A 24,659-nucleotide genomic window follows, 5' to 3' on the forward strand; every position below is an offset into this window, starting at 1 on the left:
TTGTTCTTTACATTTTATTCTTCTCTAGCCAATAATGATAACTCTAAATTATCATTAAAAATTCCTTTTTATAACGTATTTTTCTCAAAAATGTTAAAGTTGCACTATATACACTTATATTTTTATATTATAACTGTAACCTATTCTGTACATATATTTGAACTGTCATTTCTTATTTTATATATTGGGGTTTTATATATTGGTATGATTAAAGTTACTAGAGATTAAATCACTACCTCTTTTTAAAAATTTAATCTTACGAATTTTCTACTTTCTATTTCACCAATTTCCGCCTTTTTCTTGCATTGATTGAGTTCATTAGACTTGTGGGTTATTTTGTTTCTAATTTCTCATATTGACAGTTATTCTTTGTTTAGAAGAAGTCTCATTGTTAAGAATAATTGTCAATACGAAAACTGTCAATAAGAAAAGTTTGTTTGCTTATTCAATCACAAAAGCATTGAATGTGATGGCATGCTTTACAATATCTCGTATGCTATACTCTCATTATTGTTATTTCCCAGCTATTCTGTTGGTAAAGTTTTGATGTTTTCTTGGGTATAAAAGTTATTTAGAAAATAATTTATTATACCTTTTTTCTTGTAAGAAATTAAGATTGCTGGTTTATATTTTATTTTAATCTCCATGTTTATTATATTGTGATCACATACTATTATTAAAATGTATTAAGGTTGTAATTATGGATATATGTATATTTTAAGGTAAAGGAGTAGTTTGATAAATAAATTAAATTTATTTTATTATATTACTCATGTTCTTCATATTTTCTTTACCTTTTTTAATCTAATTAAAAGATTTGGAACTGAAAGAGATAAATAAATGTCTTGGATTGTGATTTTTGTTTCTGTCAATTTCACCTTATATTTCCTAGAGATTAGCTTTATATTTCTATATTGTATTTATCTGCTGTAAAACTTTTCTGACTGTTAGGGTCTCGCTATGATGGAAGCCTTTACTAATGTAAAGTATAATTATTTAACCGACTTGAAACATTTATTTTGATTTTTACATGTTTTGTTAATAATTTTGAGGCTCCTTTATTTTAGATGTCAATGATTTATTCTTATTCAATATTTAACTTTAAATTTCTCCTAATTGGTTTTAAGTTTTCCTCTGGTAAAAAAGTTATAATTACATTTTGACTTTTAACCCAATTTTTCTACAGCATTATTTTTCACAAATATTTTGTTTTGTAACTGGTAAATTTATTCTTTCTTATTTCTGTTTTTTAAAATATATCTTTTTGTTGCTTTTATTCTTTTACCATTTCATTTTCTTCTTCTTTTTTTTAATTTACTATTTATTTTATGGTTTCTTTCATTTTTTCCCCTCTGGTGATTTGGAAAGTATACCATTCAAAATTCTAATAAAATAAATTAACTCTTATTTACCTCCTATGGTTATAGTTCCAGGTTTTTATCTGATAATTTTGAATGGTAAAGATTCATTTATGTGTCATATTTGCTAAACTATTATACACAGTTAAACAATCAAACACTAATCTAGGTGTTACTGTGAAGGTATTTTGTCAGTGTGGTTAACACAGTCAGTTGAGTTTAAGGAGATTAGGTCACCCAATAATGTGGGTGGGCCTCATCAATCAGTTGGAAGGCCTTAAAAGCAAAACTGAGATTTCCTTTGGGAAGAGGAAATTCTGCCTTAAGACTGCAAATCAGTTCTTCCGTACTTTGCAACGTGCTGGCCTGCTTAACAGATTTCAAACTCTCCAGCTCCCATAATTGTGTAAATCTATTCCTTGAAATATATCTCTTTACATATAAATGCATGTATATTAATATTTATTATATCTATTGTATAATTTATATACATATAACAGGTAGGATACACACATACACACACACACACAAGCACATAACCTACTGATTATATATTTTTTGTATAAACAGAACCCTAACTAATACATTAACTTTTCAAATGTTATGTTATTTCTTTTATAAGAACAATTATTAGAATTTGTTTTAGGTCAGGCGCCGTGGCTCATTCCTGTAATCCCAGGCCTTTGGGAGGCCGAGACGGGTGGATCACCTTAAGTCAGGAATTCAAGATCAGTCTCACTGACATGGTAAAACATCTCTACTAAAAATACAAAGATTAGCCGTGCATGGTGATGTGTGCCTGTAATCCCAGCTACTTGGGTGGCTGAGGCAGGAAAATCGCTTGAACCCAGGAGGCGGAGATTGCAATGAGCCAAGATTGCACCATTGCACTCCATCCTGGGCAACAGAATGAGACTGCTTCTCAAAAACAAAAAAGGAATTTGTTTTAATAACCATAGTTACACTATAATATTTAAATTTATTTCAGTGCTTCTTAGTTATTTATATTATTCTCAAATTTTATTTCTGTTCCCGAGTTTTCAATTTAGTTTAATCTCTTTATTTGAACACTGAATTTTCTTCCATTTTTCACATGTGCATCTTAGCAGTGTGTCCAATTCTTTGGTCACAATATTTTTTTTTCCTTAAACATTGATAGATGTGGCATCATGATCTTCCCACATGTGATGGTGTAGAGGTGAATGCTAAGGCTAGAAAGCTTGATGTTCCTTTCTTTTTCTTTTACTTTTTGTTCATTCTATTTTTCTTATACTATGAAAATGATGTAATGAAGCAATCACCATCCTTGATATTAACCTTTTCTAATAAAATGTAACTATTCTCATGTTTTCTATGTGTATTTCAGTTATAGTTTTCATTATTCTTTCTGTTGTAGTTATTCTGAGTTCTTATTAAAAAGGACATATTACCCATAGATCGTTTTTAACTTTCTGATCTCTATTTCTAGTACTTTATCTTTTGTCATTTTTACTTCCTAGTCTTATCTTCTGTGTTCGAATAGATCTCCATCAGTTTGTTCTTCATTTTACCTATGCAGTTTGAGACAGCAATGATTCTATCCTTTACTGCCTTCAACGCATTATTAAATTTCACAATATACTTCATATGTTTCTTCTCCCTCCTGTTTTAATTCTGTCTATATCTTAATGAGCTACCTTTTCAGCTTAGACATAGTATTCTCACCTCATACTTCACCTCTTATCTCATGGAATTCATGTATTTTAAGATTTTATGGACAGCAATAATTATGTATTATCTAAAATTTTCTCCTGGAATAAACTGTGTTCCTCTACTACCTTTTGCATGTTTTGTTGTCCTTCTATTAGGCTATAGAGATATTTTTTAAATTCCCTATAATCGCTTCTTTTTCTACTTACTCATCCTTTAATTACAATGCTTAACCTAAAATTCAATTTCATATTGTAACAAAATCTCAAGCAGAAGCAACCTAAACAACCACCAAGAAAAAGCCCTAAGTCACTCTCATTCCTTACCTCTCATTTCCTGAGGCAATATCAGCTCCAAGATGTGTCCAGGAGTTCTTAGGATAAGCACTGTAAAGCTGAACTTTCCCATAAACCCCTGAAAATAAAAGGAGTAACAGTTGGATAGAAAAATCCTTCAGAGGAATTAAAGCCAGGTGAGTAAAAGTCATTCCATAGGCTGTTGTGCAAAACATGGGATATAGAATCTCTAAATGAAGGTTCCATATTATCAAAAGCATTATTTAAATGCTCTATTTTACAATACTAAGATATATCTCACATGGCTATGAAACTTATTCTCTCAAATGCTATAGAAAAAAGAATGCTACACCACATCATAATAATCTAAAAGGTGGGAAGCAGACCACTCTAATGACTAAAGTTGAAGAGGTACTCCTTTCCACTCTTGATGTGACTCCAAACCATTTACAGTTCTTTTGGAAGTTAACCAGTTTTGAGATTTTTTGATATACACTAGGTTCTCCAGAAGCACGGTTAATTTTATTTCCTTAGGACAGAGTTTTGGAGCTATTAGCTTTATGTTTAGTGGCTGGATTTAATATTTTGTCTTATAAATATCAAGGGAGAGATTTCTAAGTCCTTGGTTTCAAAATGCAATTTATTTCAGACTCATAAATTAAAGTCTTACCAGGAACATGCTTGATACAGCCCAGTTTTATTTTTACATGTCTTTCCTCTTACATATTTTATTGCCATTTTCAACCATAATTCCTCATATTCTAGTGGTTTAAAAATGTTTTGACCATGAAACTCACCAGTAAAAGAAAAAACATGTGATCGTGTACTCTAAGCACATGTATATTTATTTTATTTACATAATTCAGATATTTATATTTAGGTAAAAAATATACACATATATGAATATACTAATATATACTTGAATAGAAGTTCTAATATTTTATTCCTGCTTCCAAATGTATTGTCTGCATATCCCTGGATTGGTGCACGCTATTTTATTGCAAGTCACCAATTTAAAATTTTTACAGTTTTCATCAGAAATCATAGAAATAAAAGAAGCAGGAAATCACTAAGGTACAAATAATATGCCTTGGGTTTTCATCTGATATGGACCGAAAAAAAAATCCCAGTTAATTAGAACTTAACCAACTGTTTATATCAACATCCGTATTTTTTCCCCCACATATCAACTATGAAAATGTCAGAAGATAATAAAACTAAATCAGGATAAATGGATATAAAAAGAACCCCATTTTCAGGACGTGTCCTGAAACCAATCTTTCATAATAGCATTTATGTATTTCATAAGACATCATCACCCAAAACAAAAATCCATCTTTTTTCACTACAGGCTAAGTAAGCTAGGCTTAGAAGGATCCTGAAGTAATTTAGAGAGATTTCCAACCAAAACGTTTATAACAAAAAGCAGTTCATGTCCTTAAATTTGAATTATCCAGAAAATTCAATTGACCAGAAAAGCAGATTTCTTGGTCATTTCCAATCATCAAAGTTTACTGTAAAATGACACAATTTCTTAGTTGTCTCAAGAAGATTATAAATGATTTAATACGATTAAAATTCTTCATCTACTTATGATACTACAAAAATTTGAGCATGCAGTGAAAGAAATACTTCATTCTTTATTTCATTTTAGTGTCAAAGAAAATTTCAAAGACACTAGTTTGACCATACAGCCAGGATTGGGGATCAGAGCAGACACCTGTGGATAGTCCTAACAGAAAGTTTGTTCCACTATTATCACACTACAGAAAAGAGTGGATACCACAGGCAAAAGGAGATCAAATGTTCTTATAATAATTCATCTAGTTTGTCAACTTGGAAAAATTAAAACATTCTTGAACCTCTTATTGTTAGAAAGATAAAATAAATAGCATGCATGGGAAAAAACCCTTTGGAAACTATAAAGTGCTATCAAAGTATTATATGACAATGATTATATATTATGGAACTAAGTTAACAAACTTCATACTATCTTAACATTTTTGTCTCCACTCTATTGAGTTACTGAGATCCAGAGAGGGAGCCACTGACTGCTAATGAATATTAAATTTATATCTCATAGTGTTCAGAAACCTCAGAAATGATGATCCTTGCTCTTTTTCCACAAGGTAAAATGGTTTACTCGAAAACCTCCAACAGAGCAATGCATCTAAAGGAGAATCCAAGGAAATTAACAACCAATTTTCTTTAAGAATGTTCATATTTTTTTCTTTTAATTTTTTTCTCATTTATATAATAGTTGAAGTAAGTTCACTATACTTTATTATTCTTTTAGATATTATACTGTCACATAGCTTAAATATAATAACATATTTATTACTCTTTTAGATATTGTATTGTCACACAGCTTAAGTACGTTATTATATTATAATAACCACACAGCTTTATAGTGTCAGCATTTGGATTAAGATTATTATATTATAATAACATATTTAAGCTATGTGACAATAAAATATCTAAAAGAGTAATAAAGTATGGTGAACTTATTTCAACTATTATATAAATGAGGGAAAAATAACTAAAAAAATGAACATTCTTGAAGAAAATTGCTTCATGCCAAGAGTTATCCCTCTTTACTTATAAAATTAGTAATGCCCACATAGAAAAAGTGGGAAAAGACTTAAAATCTGATGAACATTCTCTTATCCCTCACAACTGAGTTAGTTGAGGATACATACATATGGTTAAACAAGTCCAGTCCCGGTTTCTGTACTTTTACATAGATCAATTTAAAATAGGATTTGGTATTGTGGCAATAGCAAATAAAGAAATTGTCAACAGTGAATGTTTCTTATTAATGTATAATTCCGTTGTATAAATGTATCAATAATAGAGTAGTATTTATAGTTGATAATACTGACTCAGTCAAAACTTTAGTGTCTGACTAATCTGGATCTTAATCCAAATGCTGACACTATAAAGCTGTGTGGTTTTCTGCATGTCGTTCATCATCTCTGAGTCTTAGTTTTGACATCTCTAAAATGGACACTGCTCACAAGAGAGCTGGTAAGTAAAATAATAAATATAAATTACCTAAAAGAGTGTTTGGAATTTAGCATATGTTCTATGAATAGTATTTCTCTATAAGACACAAACACACAATACACACACATGCATTTTATTTTTAATGAAAACTATATTATACTCTTACCAATTGTTCCTGGGTCAATATGAATTCCATTCAAACGGTCACAAAAGACTCCCTCTGAGGCTCTAAGGAGAATCAGAAGCTTTTGTTCCTTTTCTAAGGGATTTTCTAAAGTACCTGTTTACAAAGAAAAGTATATCATTCAAATCAATTTGAAATTAAAAGAAAGAGAGGGAGAAACTGAGGTAAAATTTCAAGAATGCAACGTAGATACTGTAAAATAGACTATATGGAGGAGTCAGTGGTTATGTAGATGAAATAAGAATAGGAAAAACAAAAGATTCACTAAACTTCTCTGAAGGAGACTCATGTATTATTCACCAGATATTCACTCTTCTTTCTTTATTAAAGCAGCATAAACTTTCCTGAACAACTAATATTGATCCTGGTCATATGACTTGCTTTGGCCAGTGAAATTTGTGTGAAAGTGATAGGAATATCAGTTCTCAGTTGATGCTTCAAGGGACTTGGCAAGTTGTTTTGTTTTGTTTTATTTTGTTTTTTACCAGATTTCTTTCAACGTTGTTCTCTACCATGAATGGAAAATTCCTTAAATAGCCTCTGGTATCTGAATGAAGAGACATACAGAGCAAAACAGAACACATAAGCTGGAGCCAAGTCCAACCAAGTCTAACATAAATATTTCTTGATGCAAACCACTGAGATTTGGGGATTATTTGTTACACACCATTATTATGGCAAACCTGCCTGATACACTGTCTATGGCTAAACTTCAAATTTCTTTATATGCATCTTAGCATTTACTCCTCACAACAAACCTGAGAAGTCAGTATAATTATTATCCCAGTTTTAAATATTTGCACATAAAGAGTCTTAGAGGTTAAGGGACTTGTCTAAATTGATCCAACTATTAAGTAATAGAATCTATTTGAACAAAGATCTGTTAATGCTAAGTGTTTATTTAACAAATAAGAAGTTATTTTCTAAAACTAAATTATTTTACCAGCATAAAGATTCATAAAGACATAAGGCTATGATACTCAGACAGCAATTGGAATTGTTTCTGACCTTATTTTATTGATGTTAACAGTGGAGTTTGGTATGAAAATTCATACTTCTATGGTATGATAATTGTTCAGGGAATTTGTCAAAATAGCGTTAGTGAGTATGGACTTAAGGAAGGTTAGTCTCTTTGGAAAATATGTCTTGGAGTACAAAAATATTAAAGTTATTAAAGTCAGGTTTTTAAGAAATAACTGGGCCGGGCATGGTGGCTCAGGCCTGTAATCCCAGCACTTTGGGAGGCCGAGGCGGGCAGATCGCGAGGTCAGGAGATCGAGACCATTCTGACGAACACGGTGAAACCCCGTCTTAATTAAAATACAAAAAATTAGCCGGGCGTGGTGGCGGGCGCCTATAGTCCCAGCTACTCGTGAGGTTGAGGCAGGAGAATGGCGTGAACCCGGGAGGCGGAGCTTGCAGTGAGCTGAGATGGCGCCACTGCACTCCAGCCTGGGCGACAGAGTGAGACTCCGTCTCAAAAAAAAAAGAAAGAAAGAAAGAAAAATAAATAACTAGTGGGAAGGTAATCCCCAAATTACATACCAAATCAGACAGATTCATAAAAACCACCGGCTATCAAATGCGTCTTCCCAGTTTATCAATTCCCGAAAAGAAAACCAAAAATGACATTGTTAAATACAATGTGAAATAACTAGTAAACGTACAATTGCCTGGTTTTCATCTTAGTTGCTGGTCTTTCCAGCAACATAAAATCATCCCCTCCAGCTGAGACTTCCTATATACTTGGTTAGCCAAAAGGCACAGGTAAGTCTGAAGCTTGCTACATACCTATCTTTATAGTTCAGCCTTCACTGTCATTACTCCAGTACTCTGCTGAAAGCAAGATTCAGAGAGGTAAGTAAATCTGCCTAGAGGCATATAGTAGGTCAATGGGTGAGCAAGCCTATGTATTTCCAATAATATGCAAAGGTGTGTTACTCCTCTGTGTAGGTAATGAAACTCCTCAGCTGAGAGCCTGATGCATCATCTTAGTGAAAATAAAGATGTGCTAGAGCAGAAAGAAGGGAAGCAAGGGAGGATGAAAATGTTTCGTAAATGTGTATAGCGTAGCTGTTATCTTGTCGTTACAAGTCTGTCCAGTAAGCTGTTTTCCAACTGTGATTTCATTTATTTCACGGAGGGTAGTTTAGAGTCTTTGGGAAAAAAAAAAAAAAAAAAAAAATGGCCTAGCACTAAAGAGATACCAGAGAGAAAAAAGTAGGACAGTTTTTGCCCTAGAGAAACGTATGCAGAGCCCCACAAAAAGAGTTCAGCGTTCCTCTAAAATTAGAGATTAAATCAATTATGCAACCCAACACTGCAGCACATGTGGAGCTTTCGCAGAAAGTCTGGGCAAAATTAGATAGACTGCCGTGATCTTTTGGTATCTGCAATGGCCAGAATTTGGCTTCCTTTTCGTAACTGAGGGAAAAAGAAAGATGGAGAATAGGGACTAAGTAGAAAGAAGGCAAAGGTGACCTAAGAGAAGGAAATACATGCTACTGTAACATTGAAATCTTTCTTGAATGTGTAAAAGCTGATAAATTGAAAGGTTTAAAGGCTGAGATCCTCATTTTATTTTCAAACTAGCAATCAAAGAAAGGTGAGGTGCTCTCTCCAGCATGGGCTTTGCCCCTAATTGAGGGTAGCCACTTCTGAGACAGAAGATGCTAAGGATATGCAGCTCATCCTTGATTTACCTTTGTAAAGCTTCTCTAAACTATAGCAAGAGGCATATTAAACCTGGGCAAATTTATGTATTCATAATGGGCGGGAATAAAATTGTCATTGTGCTGCAAAGACATTCCGGATGTTTTCACACGCACAATTTAATTCTCACAATTTTATGACGAATACAGTTGAGGTTCTGATGAGGAAACTGAGGCAAAGAGAGGTTAAGTAGCTTGTCAGGAATCACATAACTGTGAAATGGCGAAGTTGGGCCTTAGACTTAATAAGTACCATCCTAGGACATGTGGATATGGAGGAACAGAAAAGAAGTAAAGGGAAGCAGACATTACTTAGTATAATGGTAGGCAGTGAAGGGGAAACAATGTGTTCCAGATGCTAAAATCATGTGAGATGGAAGAAAATGAGTTCTGGCATATGAAAGATAATCATTATAATTATTTGGGGAATATGGTACAAATGGGTTCCAGGAACTTCAAAAGGTAAGAATAAGAAAAAAGGACATTTCCTTATTTTATTAACTGAAGCTCTTTGATGGAATCAAGTATAATCCTAGTATGCACTTAAGCCCACTCTATCAACATGACTCACCAGACCTTGTACCAAGCCAACCCATAAGAAATTATTTACCCTTCCCTCAACTCATTCTCCTCTGTGCTCATGAGATTTCCCAGCATTTACATGTTTTACCTTCATCTTAACTAACTCTGATTCATCCCGTAAAACTTGACTCCACCATAATTTATTCCTGAAAGCCTTCTATGATCTGGAATTAGATGCCCCCTTTTGTGTGTAAAATGTTCTGTACCGCTTGCTAAAGTAACTCTACTTCAAGCAATTTGTCCTAAAGAACTTGTAGGGGACTAGGGCAAAGAATAATGCCCAAAGTTCTCCACTGCAGTGTTATTTATTTATAATTGGCAACATTTAAAAACACCTTGAAATAGCAAACAATTAGAAATATTTTTGTCCATTTTAAACTCCTTCCTTTCTTCACAGACTTTTTGACATACTTAATAGCTGAAACATACAAGTCCCCAAGCAACCATATACTCCCTTGCCTCTGCCCCTCTCTGCCTTCATTCCTGTTTTTGTCACGGCCAACTCTTACATACTCTCAAACCCAGTTCAGATGCCATCTCTTCTGGAAAGGGCCTTGTCAACTAAGTCTGGGTTAAGTGACCTTCTAAGGGCTATCACAGAATGCCATGTTTTACCACAATACTTCTAAAACTATACTGTAAGGGCCATTTATCTGATTGCCTCCTTCTCTCAGTGAGCGCAAGAAGAAACTATGTACTCCCAGCAGAGTTTATTTGAAGATATTTTATTCCAGAAATGTTTAACTTGGTAATTTTTACCAACCCTCCTGGAGAAAACAATTGGAATAAAGAGAAATACCCCATAGTAATAAAAGACTAACTTCACCAGTAAATTGCAACTTTTAAGCATTTATGTACCTACCATTATAGCTTAAAAATATATACTGCAAAAATCAACAGGACTACAAGGACAAATGGATATACCTATAACACTTGTTGTAAAGCCAACACAACTGTCGCTAAAAAAAAAAAAAAAAAAAAAAAAAAAAAATACAGTAATGATACAGCAGTTTTGAATAATGCAATTTGCATATTTGACATAACAGGCATAGATGGAAAACTAGACCCACAAAGAATGTACATTCTTTTAAAGCATGCACAAGACATTTTAAAAAATTGATCATATGATGATAAAGCAGTTTAGCAAATTTTAAAAATTTGGAATTATACAGCATTTGTTTTCTGACCATAATTCCACCAAAATTTATAATTCGTAATAAAAAAATTTCAAAAGTAAGCTATATTAAAGATTTTTCCAATTATTAAAGAATACCATTAAGAAAGTAAAAAAGCCGAGGGCGGTGGCTCAAGCCTGTAATCCCAGCACTTTGGGAGGCCGAGACGGGCGGATCACGAGGTCAGGAGATCGAGACCATCCTGGCTAACACGGTGAAACCCCGTCTCTACTAAAAATACAAAAAACTAGCCGGGCGAGGTGGCGGGCGCCTGTAGTCCCAGCTACTCGGGAGGCTGAGGCAGGAGAATGGCGGGAACCCGGGAGGCGGAGCTTGCAGTGAGCTGAGATCTGGCCACTGCACTCCAGTCCGGGCCACGGAGCGAGACTCTGCCTCAAAAAAAAAAAAAAAAAAGAAAGAAAGTAAAAAAGCGGCTGGACGTGGTGGCTCATGCCTTTAATCCAAACACTTTGGGAGGCCGAGGCAGGTGGATCACAAGGTCAAGAGATCTAGACCATCCTGGCCAACATGGTGAAACTTTGTCTCTACTAAAAATACAAAAATTAGCTGGGCATGGTGCCACACACCTGTAGTCCCAGCTAATCAAGAGGCTAAGGCAGGAGAATAGCTTGAATCCCTGTCACAGAGGTTGCAGTGAGCCGAGATCGTGCCACATTGCACTCCAGTCTGGTGACAGAGTGAGACTCCATCTCAAAAGAATAAAAAAAAGAAAAAAGAAAGTAAAAAAGCAAGCCACAGAGTGGGAAAAGACATTTGTACTACATATAACAGACAAAAGATACATTCCAAAATATATAAATAACTTCAGTAAATAAATATAAAACAGGTACATTCATCATTAAAAAAGAGTAAGAGAACAGCTATTTCACAAAACAAGATACCCTCAAATAAATAATAAATACATTCTACTATGCTCAATCATATCATAAAAAAGAAACAAAAATTAAAACAAGAATGAGATCTCACTACATATCCAGTAGATTGGATTTATAATGTTTAATTAAGCATATATTTTTCCTTTTATAAAATTTGTTGTATATGTGTGTCATTTTCCACAATTAATAAAAATATATTAAATGACTATGTTCCAAGAATATTCTTCAATAAGTTTTGTTGATCAAAAGAGGGGAAACTGGCCAAAACTTTAGTCACATCTTCTGAATATACTATTTTCCAGGTGCTATTCACTGAATTCAAAGCAAAAATTGTATTTTTATATAATTTGTATTTTTATCTGAGTTAATCTTAAAACTCTATAAATACCTTGATTGCACATGAAAGATAAAGAAATTACCCCCAAAATAAATTTTGTACATTTTTCCCTTGTCCTCAGAAGTGGGTTAAATGGTGATGACTTTGGAAGTTGAGCTTCTATCCAAAGCATAACTATTTTTCTCATGCCCTGCAATAGCGACTTTCTCCAGCCCAGAGCCTCTAGAACCTTCTTACTATCATATAAACCCAAGCTGGTAAATAGCACTGAACCAAGTAAATTGCAGCACACATGTTTTTCTGAAGTAGCTTTTAATTCGCAGTGTATATTTGACCCGCTTATTCCTAAAACATTCCTCCCCAATAGAACTGATTCCGTCTGAAAATAAGTGTAGGGTAGAATGGGGCTTGCAGTCCAGTAAGATAAAAATTGGTTATAAAAATCAGTAGGCATTATTAAATGATAATGTCCAACCACTCATACAGTGATTTTATTCAGGCTGACAAATTTTCATTTTTAATGAGGCCTCTCAACTTATCAATTAATGGAATATTAAAATAAACATGAAAATATGTTATTCATTCACTACTTGCAAAATGTACAAAAGTTCTTAAAACTTCCTCCATAAAGTTAAGCAAATTACCTCATTTCTTTAAGCCTCAGTTTCCTCAATGATAAAATAGGCACAATAATAGCATCCATTTTTTGTGAGGGTTCAATGATTTAGTCCATGCTAATAGTACAGGGCACAGTGTCTGTATATGATACATGTTTTTTAAAAATATTGGCTTTTAGCAGTATTAATAATAGTAGTAAAAAAGATAGTAATAGTAATCATGGAGGTATCACACTTATTCAAAATTAACCTTTAAATTTGAAAACTTAAAAAAATAAGGCAAGTTCTTCCTAGCAAGTAATATCTAATTTCTAAAGTACTAGCTAGACACTAGACATTTCAAAGTAAAAATATTAAGTGGCTACTTATTTCAATGTCCAGCCCAAGGAACTTCAGAAAACACAAAGTTTACCTTAAACTGAAACATTCCTGTAAGTTTTCTAACTAAAAAAACAAATCATTCATTCATTCATTTATTTACTAGTTTTCTTAAAATTATTTTGTTTGTATGCAAAATTAAATATTTTATAATAAATTTATTATTTGATTAATTATTTTAATAACTAAATAAATCCCTAAGAAATATTATATTACTGTTATATGGATTCATGAGTCAAAAGTACAGTTTAAGAAAGACTGATTTAAAAATTATTAAAATAAGAAAGATGATCACTGCAAATGCCTTTAGTAAAGACTAACTGATGTCCTAACAGGACAGAAGAATCTTTATTTGTATTAGTGTTTGGGTTAAAAAATATATTAAAAATACACACACACACACACACACCACACACACACACAAACACACACACATAGATTTAAGGATAATGTGATGTTATGAGAGAACTAATATCCACCAGAAAATAAACAGATCTTTCTATTCTTAATATCATTTTGAAATAAGTATTATTTAACTGTTGGTTGCCAGCCTTATTAGGGACTCTCCAAGCACAGAAATGAGTTTTAGCGTTTTCTGTACCTCTAAGGGGCAAAGCTTTTACACTTTTGCTCCTACAGCTAAATAAGTAACAGCTTTAAAAGTCACATCCCTTTTCTGTCACCTTTTTATTTTATCAAGCAACTGTTAGTTTGATTAGGGAACTGTCCATCTAAATAAACTGAACAAACCATCTATTCTGCAGATATCTATGTACACTTATATTTTACACATCGCATGCATGGGTATTTGTGTCTTTTTCTAATCATAGTTAAATTTGAAGGAGGACATACTTTTTAACTTCATATATTTTTTTAAATGAACATCACATACAAGATTCTCTCTGGCTGCTCAATGGGTCTGACTACTGGGTATTGTGGCTTTAAGCTGGAGGATATGTTTTAATCTACACTTTTCTCAGGTTTGTCTCCTTGTTATTACTTAATCATCCAATGAGCCTTACAGAACTGTCAGTTTGAAAGGCAATAAACTGTGTATGGATTTTTCTTCTTCTTTAGGATTGAGAAAGTCCCAATCATGGAAGCAATGAAAGAAACTTCCATATACCTAGTACTTCATTTCCTGACAATCAAAGGCATGTGCTAATGATGACCTTAGGCTCCTGGCTACAAATGTGAGACAGGGCTGACAAATACCCATCACTGACCCTGAAAAACAATATGTGACAAGTTTTAGGATAAAAGCCGAGTGCCTAGTATAATTACTGAGCAACTAGACAATGCATCATGTGACCTGATTGTGACAGGCCAAAGGAACAATGAACTGCTGTGTCCCCAGGGATGGCAAAGGTTGGGGCATATCTTGTTGACTTAGGGATCAAGGAGGGTTCTATTAAGCTGTAAATATCCATCAGAATATTTGTCTCACAAATGTATTTTTACAATACAAAAAACTTTATAAAATTATATAAATTTATTATTATTTTATATTATTTAAATGGTACATTTATATTATTTTAATAATTAATACAAATGTATTATTATTGGTAACATCTCTCTAAAGTTTTCCTAAAAAGTATTAAAAGAAGATTTTTCATTCACAGTTTTAAAAGTACAAGATTAAAACAGTCTTTATTGAGTTGAATGTTTGAGTCAATAACAAGTTAACAGCATTGATATCTAAAACAACAAGGAACACGTTTGTTAAAGCATGGGCACAATGTCTCATGTAAGAGGAGACACTGATAAAAGGGATGGACTCAGACAGTTATTCATGGGCAAAGCTTTTATATGTTTTAAAAAAACATTTAAATCAACAAACAAGTGTTTATTGAACAAGCTTTGAGTTGGGGACATTTTTAAGTCGGTTTGCCTGTTCTAACAGATGTAAAAATGAAAATACTTTGAATTCCTACAAGACACCAACGTTTTCAATTTGATTTTATACCTCCTTTTTTCCTTTCACATAGGGGATAAATATATTGTAGTCATCTAAACATTAACACCATAATTTCTTCCTCACAGATGTAGACATTTAAGTCTAAGGAGATTAAATGTTTTCCAAGAAAAAGGCAGTGAACTGAAAGACAAACCTAAATATGCCCATTCACTTGTGTATAGATTATTAGTCATAACAGCATATTATCAGAATTCTACAATGCAGTAGGTACTAGGGTTATAAAATGCTCTGATGAAGTCTATCATTTACTGGAGATAAGACACTAATTAATTATTTAATGGAGATAGACACTAATGCTATTCATGTCATCACTGAATGCAATAATGGCAACATGAATGAGTAGCATGGACCAGAAGGAAAGGTACACTGAAATTTACTGCATGGAGACAAGAGAGGCTTCATATTAGATTGGTGCAAAAGTAATTGTGGTTTTTGCCATTAAATAGTAAAGGTAGTCCTTGGGCAAAGGCTTGAAGGACAATATTTAAGATAGCTAAAATAGCCACTTGTCTTGGTCCTGTTTTTTGTCAGCTCTGAGACCTTGAAACAAATCAGTAATCTCTCTGGATTTCAGTTTCCTTACCAATAAAAGGAGACAGATGTTTCAAACAATCACAGAGATTTGCAACATCACAGTTATGAATCTACTATTGGGGTATTTTCCAGAAATTGTACAATGAGTTACTAAACTAAAATCATAATTCATGTCTCTAGAATTTCCATATTTATGAAGCTAATTTCTGTCTTATTAAAGCCATACTCAAGAGACTATCAATAAGTAGCAATTCACAGCATAATTTGGACTCATTTTGTTCTTTAATGCTTTAGAAAGCAACACTCTGTATCTCAAAATCTGCCCCATGAAACTCATGATGTTCACTATAAACTCACCACTATTTACAATTCTCCAACTACAGGGGCTGCCTTTCTGCCTCACGACTGCTACACAAAGCACATTTCTCCCTCGGGACCTTTGCACTAACTCTCCCTCAGCCTGAAATGTTCTTGTTCCAATCTTTGCAGGTCCAGCTTTTTCTTGTCTCTACAGTCTGATGTCACATTGACTTGTTAGAAAGGTCTTTACTAACTATCTAACATATGGTTGCCAGCATCCAACCTGGATCTCTCATTAATTAATGTTCCTGTTTAGTTTCTTTCAGAGAATGTATTGCCATCTAAACTTATCTTCCTCATTTATTTTACTATTTGTCTGTTTCCCCCAATAAAATAATGCAAGCAGGAACTGTTCACTACTGAACGTCTTGTTCACTGTGGAATATTCAAATGCCAGAAAGAATGCCTGGCTCTGAGTTGGCACTCAATAAAAGAGGGAGATAGGGAGGAGATAAAGGAGGAAGGGACAAATCTACAAAGGAAACTTTGGAAAATCACCATATCGGAGGAATTATTTTCTCCTTAGTATCTATTTATCCATTTCATTTCACCATCCAAAAGAAAATCAGTTATTCATGAAAGCAATCCCATAAAGGTTTGATGCCATGACTCAATATGGACAACTATTCATTTTCAACCATGAAATTCAATATGTTCAATGACACCTCAGGCTATACTAAAGCCAAAAAATGAAGTTGTTAAAGAATAGATAAATGGTATTGTGCTTATGAAAAGTTATTGCTCCTGAAGCAGTAAATGTTGCATTTTTATTTGTTTTACATGAAAAGTAACAATTTGTGTCAAAACTATATTTATCAGCCATTATAAAAAACAAACAGCTGGAATAAGATGGCCAGTTTTCTTTTCTATTTTCTTTGTCATTTCCACTGTATCTCATATTACTGACCACTTCCTCTTGTAAATTGCCTTCTTTGTTTCAAGATATTATTTTCTTGTCATTTCATTTTCTTTCCACCTATATAACTTTTTTTTTTTTTTTCATTCTTGTTCCTGAACTCAGCTTCCTCTACCACCCTTCAAAGACTGGTGCTCCGCAAAATTTCTATCCACAAAATCTGTTTGGCCAATTTTATTCACATCTTTAATTTCACATTTGAGCTGATGATCCTCAAATATGTACATTTAGCACAGACCTCTCTCATTGGTTTCTTTATTCATAAATCTACTTGCCTTCTAGATATTATCACTTGCATATTTCATTGAAATCTAACCTTGAGATTTATGAGTCTGGGTATTTAACAAACCACTGTATAAAGTTTACTGCATACTCAACATTGTTCAAGCACTTTAATAAATATTAACTCATTTAATTTTTAAAAACCTCTATGAAATATGTACTATTACTGTTTCTACCTTGGAGATAAGGGTACTGAGACACAGCTAGTTCATATAACTTGCCGAGGGCCATTCAACCAACAGAGTGAGGAAAGGGCACTCATTCTTGGCATCCCCATTGACCCAGATCTCCCAACCCGAAACCTTGGATATATCCCAAACAACTCCTCCTTGCCTCAGATCAAAATTATCACTAGGTTCTAGTGATTTTTACCTCCTCAATGCGTCTCTAATTCATTCTTTCCTCTTTAACTCCTGTTAAAGAGTAAACCTTAGTTCACTCCCTTACAATTCCTTTCCTAAAACATCTCAGTAGACTTCTCCTTTTTCACTGTGTCCCTTTTAAGTGCATTCTCTACACTTCCAGCACTAATTTTTCCAAGAATAAATATAATCATGTCACTTCCTTACTTAAAACTATCCAGTGACTACCCACTGCCTTCATAGGAAAATCCAAACTCCTTAGCATAGTATATCAGGTCAAGGTGCTTCATCTACTACCACCATTTCATACAAAGCTGGCTATCCAGACATACCCATTCCCTGCAGTTTCCCGAAAGTATAATGCTCATCTAAAATATGTACCTGTTCACATCTCTTCCTTTATCTTTAAGCTCCCTCTAGGTTGGAAGACATGACCCTTCCAATCATGTTTTTACTCGTTTGTCACACTATTTTATTGAGACACCTCTTGAAAATTCAGGTTCATGATTTCTGTTTCTATATGCCCAGTATGCCCCCATGGTACTTGGTACACAGTAGGCACTGAGTAAACCCATGATAAATGAAAGAATGGACACACATGTGTAATTCTTTAAGCTTATCTTAAGTGTTTTATCAGACTAATGAGACAAGCACTGAACGAAGAATGAAATTGAGTTTGGCATTTGTGATGCAGCTGTAGCCCTCTAAGCAAAGCTTTGATCTTGAGCTTCCTTTCTAATTCTAGCATTCTATGATTCAACTCTATTAAAAGTCCATTGATACCTTTGCCAGCACCAGCTGCCTTAAAAGCAGGACCACCAGCTGGGCGTGGTGGCTCATGCCTATAATCCCAGCACTTTGGGAGGCCAAGGCAGGTGGATCACGAGGTCAGGAATTCGAGACCAGCCTGGCCAACATGGTGAAACCCTGTCTCTAATAAAAATACAAAAATTAGCTGAGCCAACATGGTGGCGGGTGGCTGTAATCCCAGCTACTTGGGAGGCTGAGGCAGGAGAATTACTTAAAACTGGAAGGCAGAGGTTACAGTGAGCTGAGATCACGCCACTGCACTCCTGCCCGGGCAACAAGAGCAAAACTCCATCTCAAAAAAAAAAAAAGCAGATAGCAGGCATACACTGGCAGCACTCTGTGCCAGTGTCCAAATCTATTAAGTTTATTTACTAACTAGTCTTATTATCTATTTCATGTTGGGATTTCTTTAGGGTGTGGTAAAATTGGACAGATGGGTTGAAAGTCTTCCTTCGCGCATAATACACATAGAATTGGGCAGATGGGTTCCAATAACCAACCTTTAGGCCTGGAACACATGGATGAAGCAAGGAGGAAAAGAACACACCACTATCTAGTGATGGGTAAAAAATAGAATTGGGAATGGAGAAATTTTTTAATGAGACCTGAAATATACAAAGTAAAGCTGGAAAGTGGCACAGTGTCACTTACCTTCAAAGGTACAAATTTTTCAGGCAGCAAGCTATATATTATAGTAATAAGTGACCTTAGAAATCCAAATATAACTTACCAAAGAAAGAGATCAATCTTTGCAATAGAAGATATCAACTGGAAATAAGTTTTGTAGTAATAAGAACAGGGTTCAATGTTATTTAATATTTCTCAATTAATTAGATGAGGATTTTACACAATGTTAAACAAATGGGCAAATGGTAGCAATCTGCGAGGAAAAGACCAGACTTCAAGAGAATATCTCCAGTGTAGAAAGATGAACTGAAATAATTAAATGAAGAGATGGGTAAAAAGTATTGCCCTTAGATTCCCTCAAAACCCAAGGAAAACAAAATAAGCCCAACACAACTGTACAATGTAGAGATATGTATTTGTGGCAGCACAAATAAAAAGAGCAGGAATCAGAGCCAACAATGTAGTTGGCAGGACTAACAGCATGACCTGGCTGGATAAAGAAGTCAGTTTAATATTTGGCTGTATTAACAGAAGAATCATATCTGTTCTGATAGCTGGAGGCTGTGCTGGAGAGCTTTTGTCGACACCTCCATTTCCAAGCTCTGTGCTTCTCCACCCTACCCAGTGCCCCAGGATGTGGCTGACCTTTGTGTACTGCATCAAGTTCTCCTTTACTCTGACTTCCAGTCGGATGTGGCCAAATGGTGGCACAAGCAAAAGACAGAAGAGAAGCAAAAGAATGAGATAAGAGTGTTTATTCCTGTAGTTCCTTCCTTGTACTGGGTGAATCCCAACCATACAAAGGCCATGCCTCTGGGGTGATCTGACAACCATCTCTAAACCTCTCTCTTTATCTCTGGGTTCCTGTAACATTCTTTCCTCAGTCCTTTATGGCAAGAGGTAGTAAGGATACGTGGCTTTACTAGCCCTAGGGTATACCGCATCCCGTTTGGATCTTTGTAAATCATTCCTTTATTTAAATCCCTTCAAACTGTCTAATGCATATGACATATATTTTCTGTGGGCACCCTGGCTGATAAACATTTATTGAACACCTACCATATACCAAGCATTTCCTGTGAGCTGTTATGTTTAATATCTCTCTGAGGAAGGTTCTACTGTTATCCTACATATGTTGCAGATGAAGAAATGAAGGTGCCCAGAGGTTGACTTGCTGAAGGTCAAACAGCCAATAGGTGGCCAAGGTGGATTTGGTCCCTCCACCATCTGACTTAGAGCCCATTCTGTTAACTGCTATACTCGTTTCATTCTGTTCAGAATAGGCAGATCCCACCTGGGAATAGTTCTTTCTCCCTGGCTTTCAGAGGAATTAAACAAGACAAAGTTGTGTTTAGAGGCAATGCCAGCAAGAAAGAGGGAATCTCATAATAATCTATGGGAAATGGGGTGTACAAATTTGTAAAATTTTTCTGAAAAGCAATTTGGCAGCATGTATTAAAAACCTTTAAAAAATGTTCTTATCCTTAGGCCCGTTAATTTCATGTTTAAAAGCCCATCCTAAGGAAATGAAGATATGAATAATGATTTAATTATTGAATGTTAATTGCAGAGTGAGTTACAAGGACAAAAATCTGAAATAACTTAGATGCTTAACAAGAGAAAAATGGCTAAATTATTATACATGCATGCATATCTATATATTCCCATATATTATATAATGTTGAAATCATTAAAGTTGGGCCTTTGAAATATAATGAGTTGTAGAAATTCTTACATTGTTTATATAGGATCAAAAAAATCAAAGTATATGCCCTACGTTTTGAAATATATGCGTGCGTGTGTGTGTGTATAAGAAAAAAATGATTTTGAGATAAAACATCAAAATATTAATTGTGGTTATATTTGCACTTGGAAATATTTGCACTCGGAAACTTTGAGTGATCACTTCATTTCCACCATATAATTCTCTTTGTTTCCTGTATTTGCAGTTTTGTACCATACATTAAAAAAAATTCTTAAAACAGCAATAACTATGAACCATGGTTATAAACTGTATGACCTAAAACAGAAAAGATTCAAGAAGATGTGAATGAAGTGCTATAGAATTAAAAGGAGTATGATACTTGTCCTGAATGGCTCAAGGGGAAGAGCCTGAGCCTATGGAAATTGGAGGAAGATAGACTTTAGCTTAATGGAACAAAAAGAATTCTAATAGGATTTTAAATAGTGGGAACAGGTTGCCTTGAAAGGTTTTGATTTTTTTGTCACTGGAAGTATTCAAGAAAAGGATTGACCATATTTTTTCAGAATTCTTTTTACAGTGACATAACCTTTGTTCAGGTAATTAGATCTAGAATTTTCTCCCAACAGAGATTCTAAAATGTTCATGCTACCTAACAATGATATCTAAATATTTCCTTACCACCAGAGATACATTTCTTTGGAATACGATATGATTTTTTTTCTGGGAATTCTCTTTTAATCTTCTTCCTGGGGCAAAGTAGAATGCCTTACTAAAGTTCTAAAGTAGTTCCTTTGGAGACAGGGTACATGTCTTTTCAGCATTTATACCCATCGCTTACAACAGTTCTAAGTATATAGTCTACCCATAACATTTCAGGTTTTTTTAATTAAGTAAGCCAAATCTGGTTAATACACTACCTCAGATCCATTCCATTCTGCCTGTCCTGGGGCCCCAGTAACATGATCCGCTTCCAGCAAGAGGAGCCTCATCTCCTGGCACCTACTGATTCCCTGGTCCTTCCCTAGCTGCCCAGGGAGCCACAAAAATAACAAAGTCAGAGGAGTTAATGATGTGGAATGGGCCAGGTGAGATGCTTGCCTTCTCCTCACTACCTCCCCCATATTGTCCCAAGATATGGAGGTTCTAATAAGGCTTCTCTCAAGATGTCCCACATAACCAAGCAAACCAAGCATGCTTCTTTGAGAAGCTATGACTACCTCGTATTTGCTTTCCCTCCCTTTCCTCCTCACTTTTCTTTTTCCTTCATTCTCATGTCTTTGGGATTATTTGTCCCAGTAAAGTGCTAGCACATAGCTTTGCTTTCAAGTATATTTTCTCAGGAAATTGTTAAGACAGTAATTGAAATTTTATTGTGAGTTAGTTGATCAGATGATATCAAATCCATCCTATGATATCTTCTGAAAGAGTGAGTTAAAGGCATATTCTGACACAAAGAAAACCTACTGGAAGAATTGATCTGTAGCCTGGAGGAGGTAAAAAAAAAAAATAGCCCTGGAATGAGCATCAGCAGGCAGACCAGAAACAGCCTGATAGTGCACGGGCATGAGAGAATGACCAATGCAAGCCACCTCTGACCACGTGTAAAGCTTGCCAAAGAGTAACTTTACTAGTATACTCACTACTACCTTAACCCTCCCCAGACTCTGTTAAGCAACCTGCTTGATGATACCATTTGTTTCCCAGAGCCCCTTCTCACAGAGTATAATTCCCAACATGCTTGCAATCCTTGTGCCTTTACTCACCAACTTTCAGCTCCCCTCCCGCAATGACCATGCATGCCACACTCAAAACATTGCTTCTGTCCACAGGGAAGTCTAAGGTACCCATCACATACAGTCCTTTGAAGAATGGAAGATCTGTATCCACAAGGACAGTTCTGTCTGTGGAAGAAAAAGAAATTGCTCAGATGTGTCACAAAAACAAGAGTTACGTCTTTTATTCTAGGATTCTCCCAGCAGTTTGGGACCTGCATACGGTGTCATCTAAACCAGGACAGGTATAGCAACTGGAAGAACAAATAGTCTGCCAAAGGCTAGGCCTTACTAAACAGGAAAATAAGTTCTGATTGGTAAATGCTACCATTGCTTAACACACCACGTTCATGGACAAAATGCACTCCTTATGCACCAACCAGCAGCCTCGAGTCTACTGCAGTGGAAACACACAGATCGAATGAGCTCCCTACCCTTTATTCCTGTATCTTCACTTTTGATTCTAGCTTCAGGGATATACAGAGCAGCAGACATGACATTGGCCTCTGAAGGCAGACTATTTGGATATGAATACCAATTCTGCTACTTACTAGCTGTCTAGGCAAATAACTATCGCTCTGTGCCTCAGTTTTCTCATCTGTGGAATGGGAATAATACTAAAATTAACTGTTTTGTTCATAGGATTTTTGTGAGAGTTAAATGAGTTAATAGATTGAAAATACTTATACAATATTAGTAAGCTGTCTCTAATTCCCTAAGTCCCATTGTATAAGGCAAAGTACATGGTGCATGCTTAATAAACGCTTGATGTTATTATTTTTACTGTTGTCCCTTAGCTTGCCATGCTTATAGAGCTTACCGGACAATTTAAAATCATTATGTTTTATTTCCCCTTTCATAAAAGCAGTCTTCATATAACTTCAGAAGAAATAATCATAGCTTTTGCCTGGGATTTATTATAGAGTAATATATAAATACAACATTTTCATTTAAAACAGTATTTCATGTATGCCAAAGCATTGCGTTAGTTTTTGAAATTTAGCAGTAATTCAACACTAATTAATGACATCAAATAAAGATTTTCGCTTAAATTTCTAGTGCCATAATCACCAACACATGTAAAGATTTATAAGGAATTCTTTTGTTAATATCATCTCATCTCTCATTCTAGGAAACAGTGCACTTGCTCTTCTTAAGGACATGCCTAAGCAAATTAACTTGTCATGAGTTGTCTTTCCTAGCCCCTCCCTGCTTCCTGCATTATAAGAATGGCCACGCCCTCCTGTGGCAGAGATTATAGAGCTGTAAACCACCATTTCTCTTGTTTTCCTAAGTTCACAGACTACGGTTTCCACCTCCTTTGCAGGTAGATGAAGTCATGTGACTGAGTTGTAGCCAATAAAATGTGAGAAGAATTAAAGTATGGCATCTCTAGGGCTGGTCCATTAATTCTGTATGCCTTTTCCCTCCCCTTTTCTCTCAGTTAGATGTAGAGCAGTGGTTCTCAAAGTATGGTCCTATCCCATCAGGATGCAAAGCAAGCACTAGTTCTGCTAGCAAGATATTCTCTCTCCTCGCTGGCTCCACCACTCTCTCTAGGGAAACAACCTCTCTCTTTTACACTTCAATGACACACTGTACATACATCTATCAGAGTACTGAGACACATGATTCAAATTATATACATACAATATTGTATGTGAGGAAGTAACTGTCACTGGGCTGGTCCTCGGTGTGATTATGACTTCCTCTCCCACTCTGACTTCCTTAAGTGATCATTCTTTTTCTTTTTAAATTCCTAGTGTTTTTGCAGTACTGAAGATAAAGACACTAAATAAATGTCGTCCAGATCTGTTGAGTTTAATCCCCTACATACCTTAAATTCAAGAGCTCATTGGTGACTGGTACAAAATGAATGATCAAGCTAAACAGATAAAAATAAATCTATATCTTACTCTCATCTCTAGCACTTTTCAAAATATTCAAATAAAAGAGTGAAGTACCTAGAGAATGTTCTAGGTTTAGCATACATTTTATGGGTTCATGACTTTAAGAATTATTTGAAGCAAAATTTGTAAAAAAACAAGAGGGCTTTGCCTCTAATTTATTTACTTATTTATTTA

General features: G+C 34.7%; 1 protein-coding gene across 1 annotated transcript in view; it reads right to left on the reverse strand.

Moving 5' to 3' along the window:
* The window catches only part of PKHD1 (PKHD1 ciliary IPT domain containing fibrocystin/polyductin), a 477,374-nt gene that overhangs the window by 154,137 nt on the left and 298,578 nt on the right, over positions 1-24,659 (reverse strand). Inside the window, 3 exon segments of the mRNA XM_033217424.1 lie at positions 3,374-3,461; positions 6,516-6,629; positions 22,567-22,704. Coding sequence (XP_033073315.1) covers positions 3,374-3,461; positions 6,516-6,629; positions 22,567-22,704 — 340 coding nt within the window.

The sequence above is a fragment of the Trachypithecus francoisi genome, unplaced genomic scaffold (genome assembly GCF_009764315.1).
Source record: "Trachypithecus francoisi isolate TF-2019V2 unplaced genomic scaffold, Tfra_2.0 Lachesis_group10, whole genome shotgun sequence".
Taxonomy (NCBI): domain Eukaryota; kingdom Metazoa; phylum Chordata; class Mammalia; order Primates; family Cercopithecidae; genus Trachypithecus; species Trachypithecus francoisi.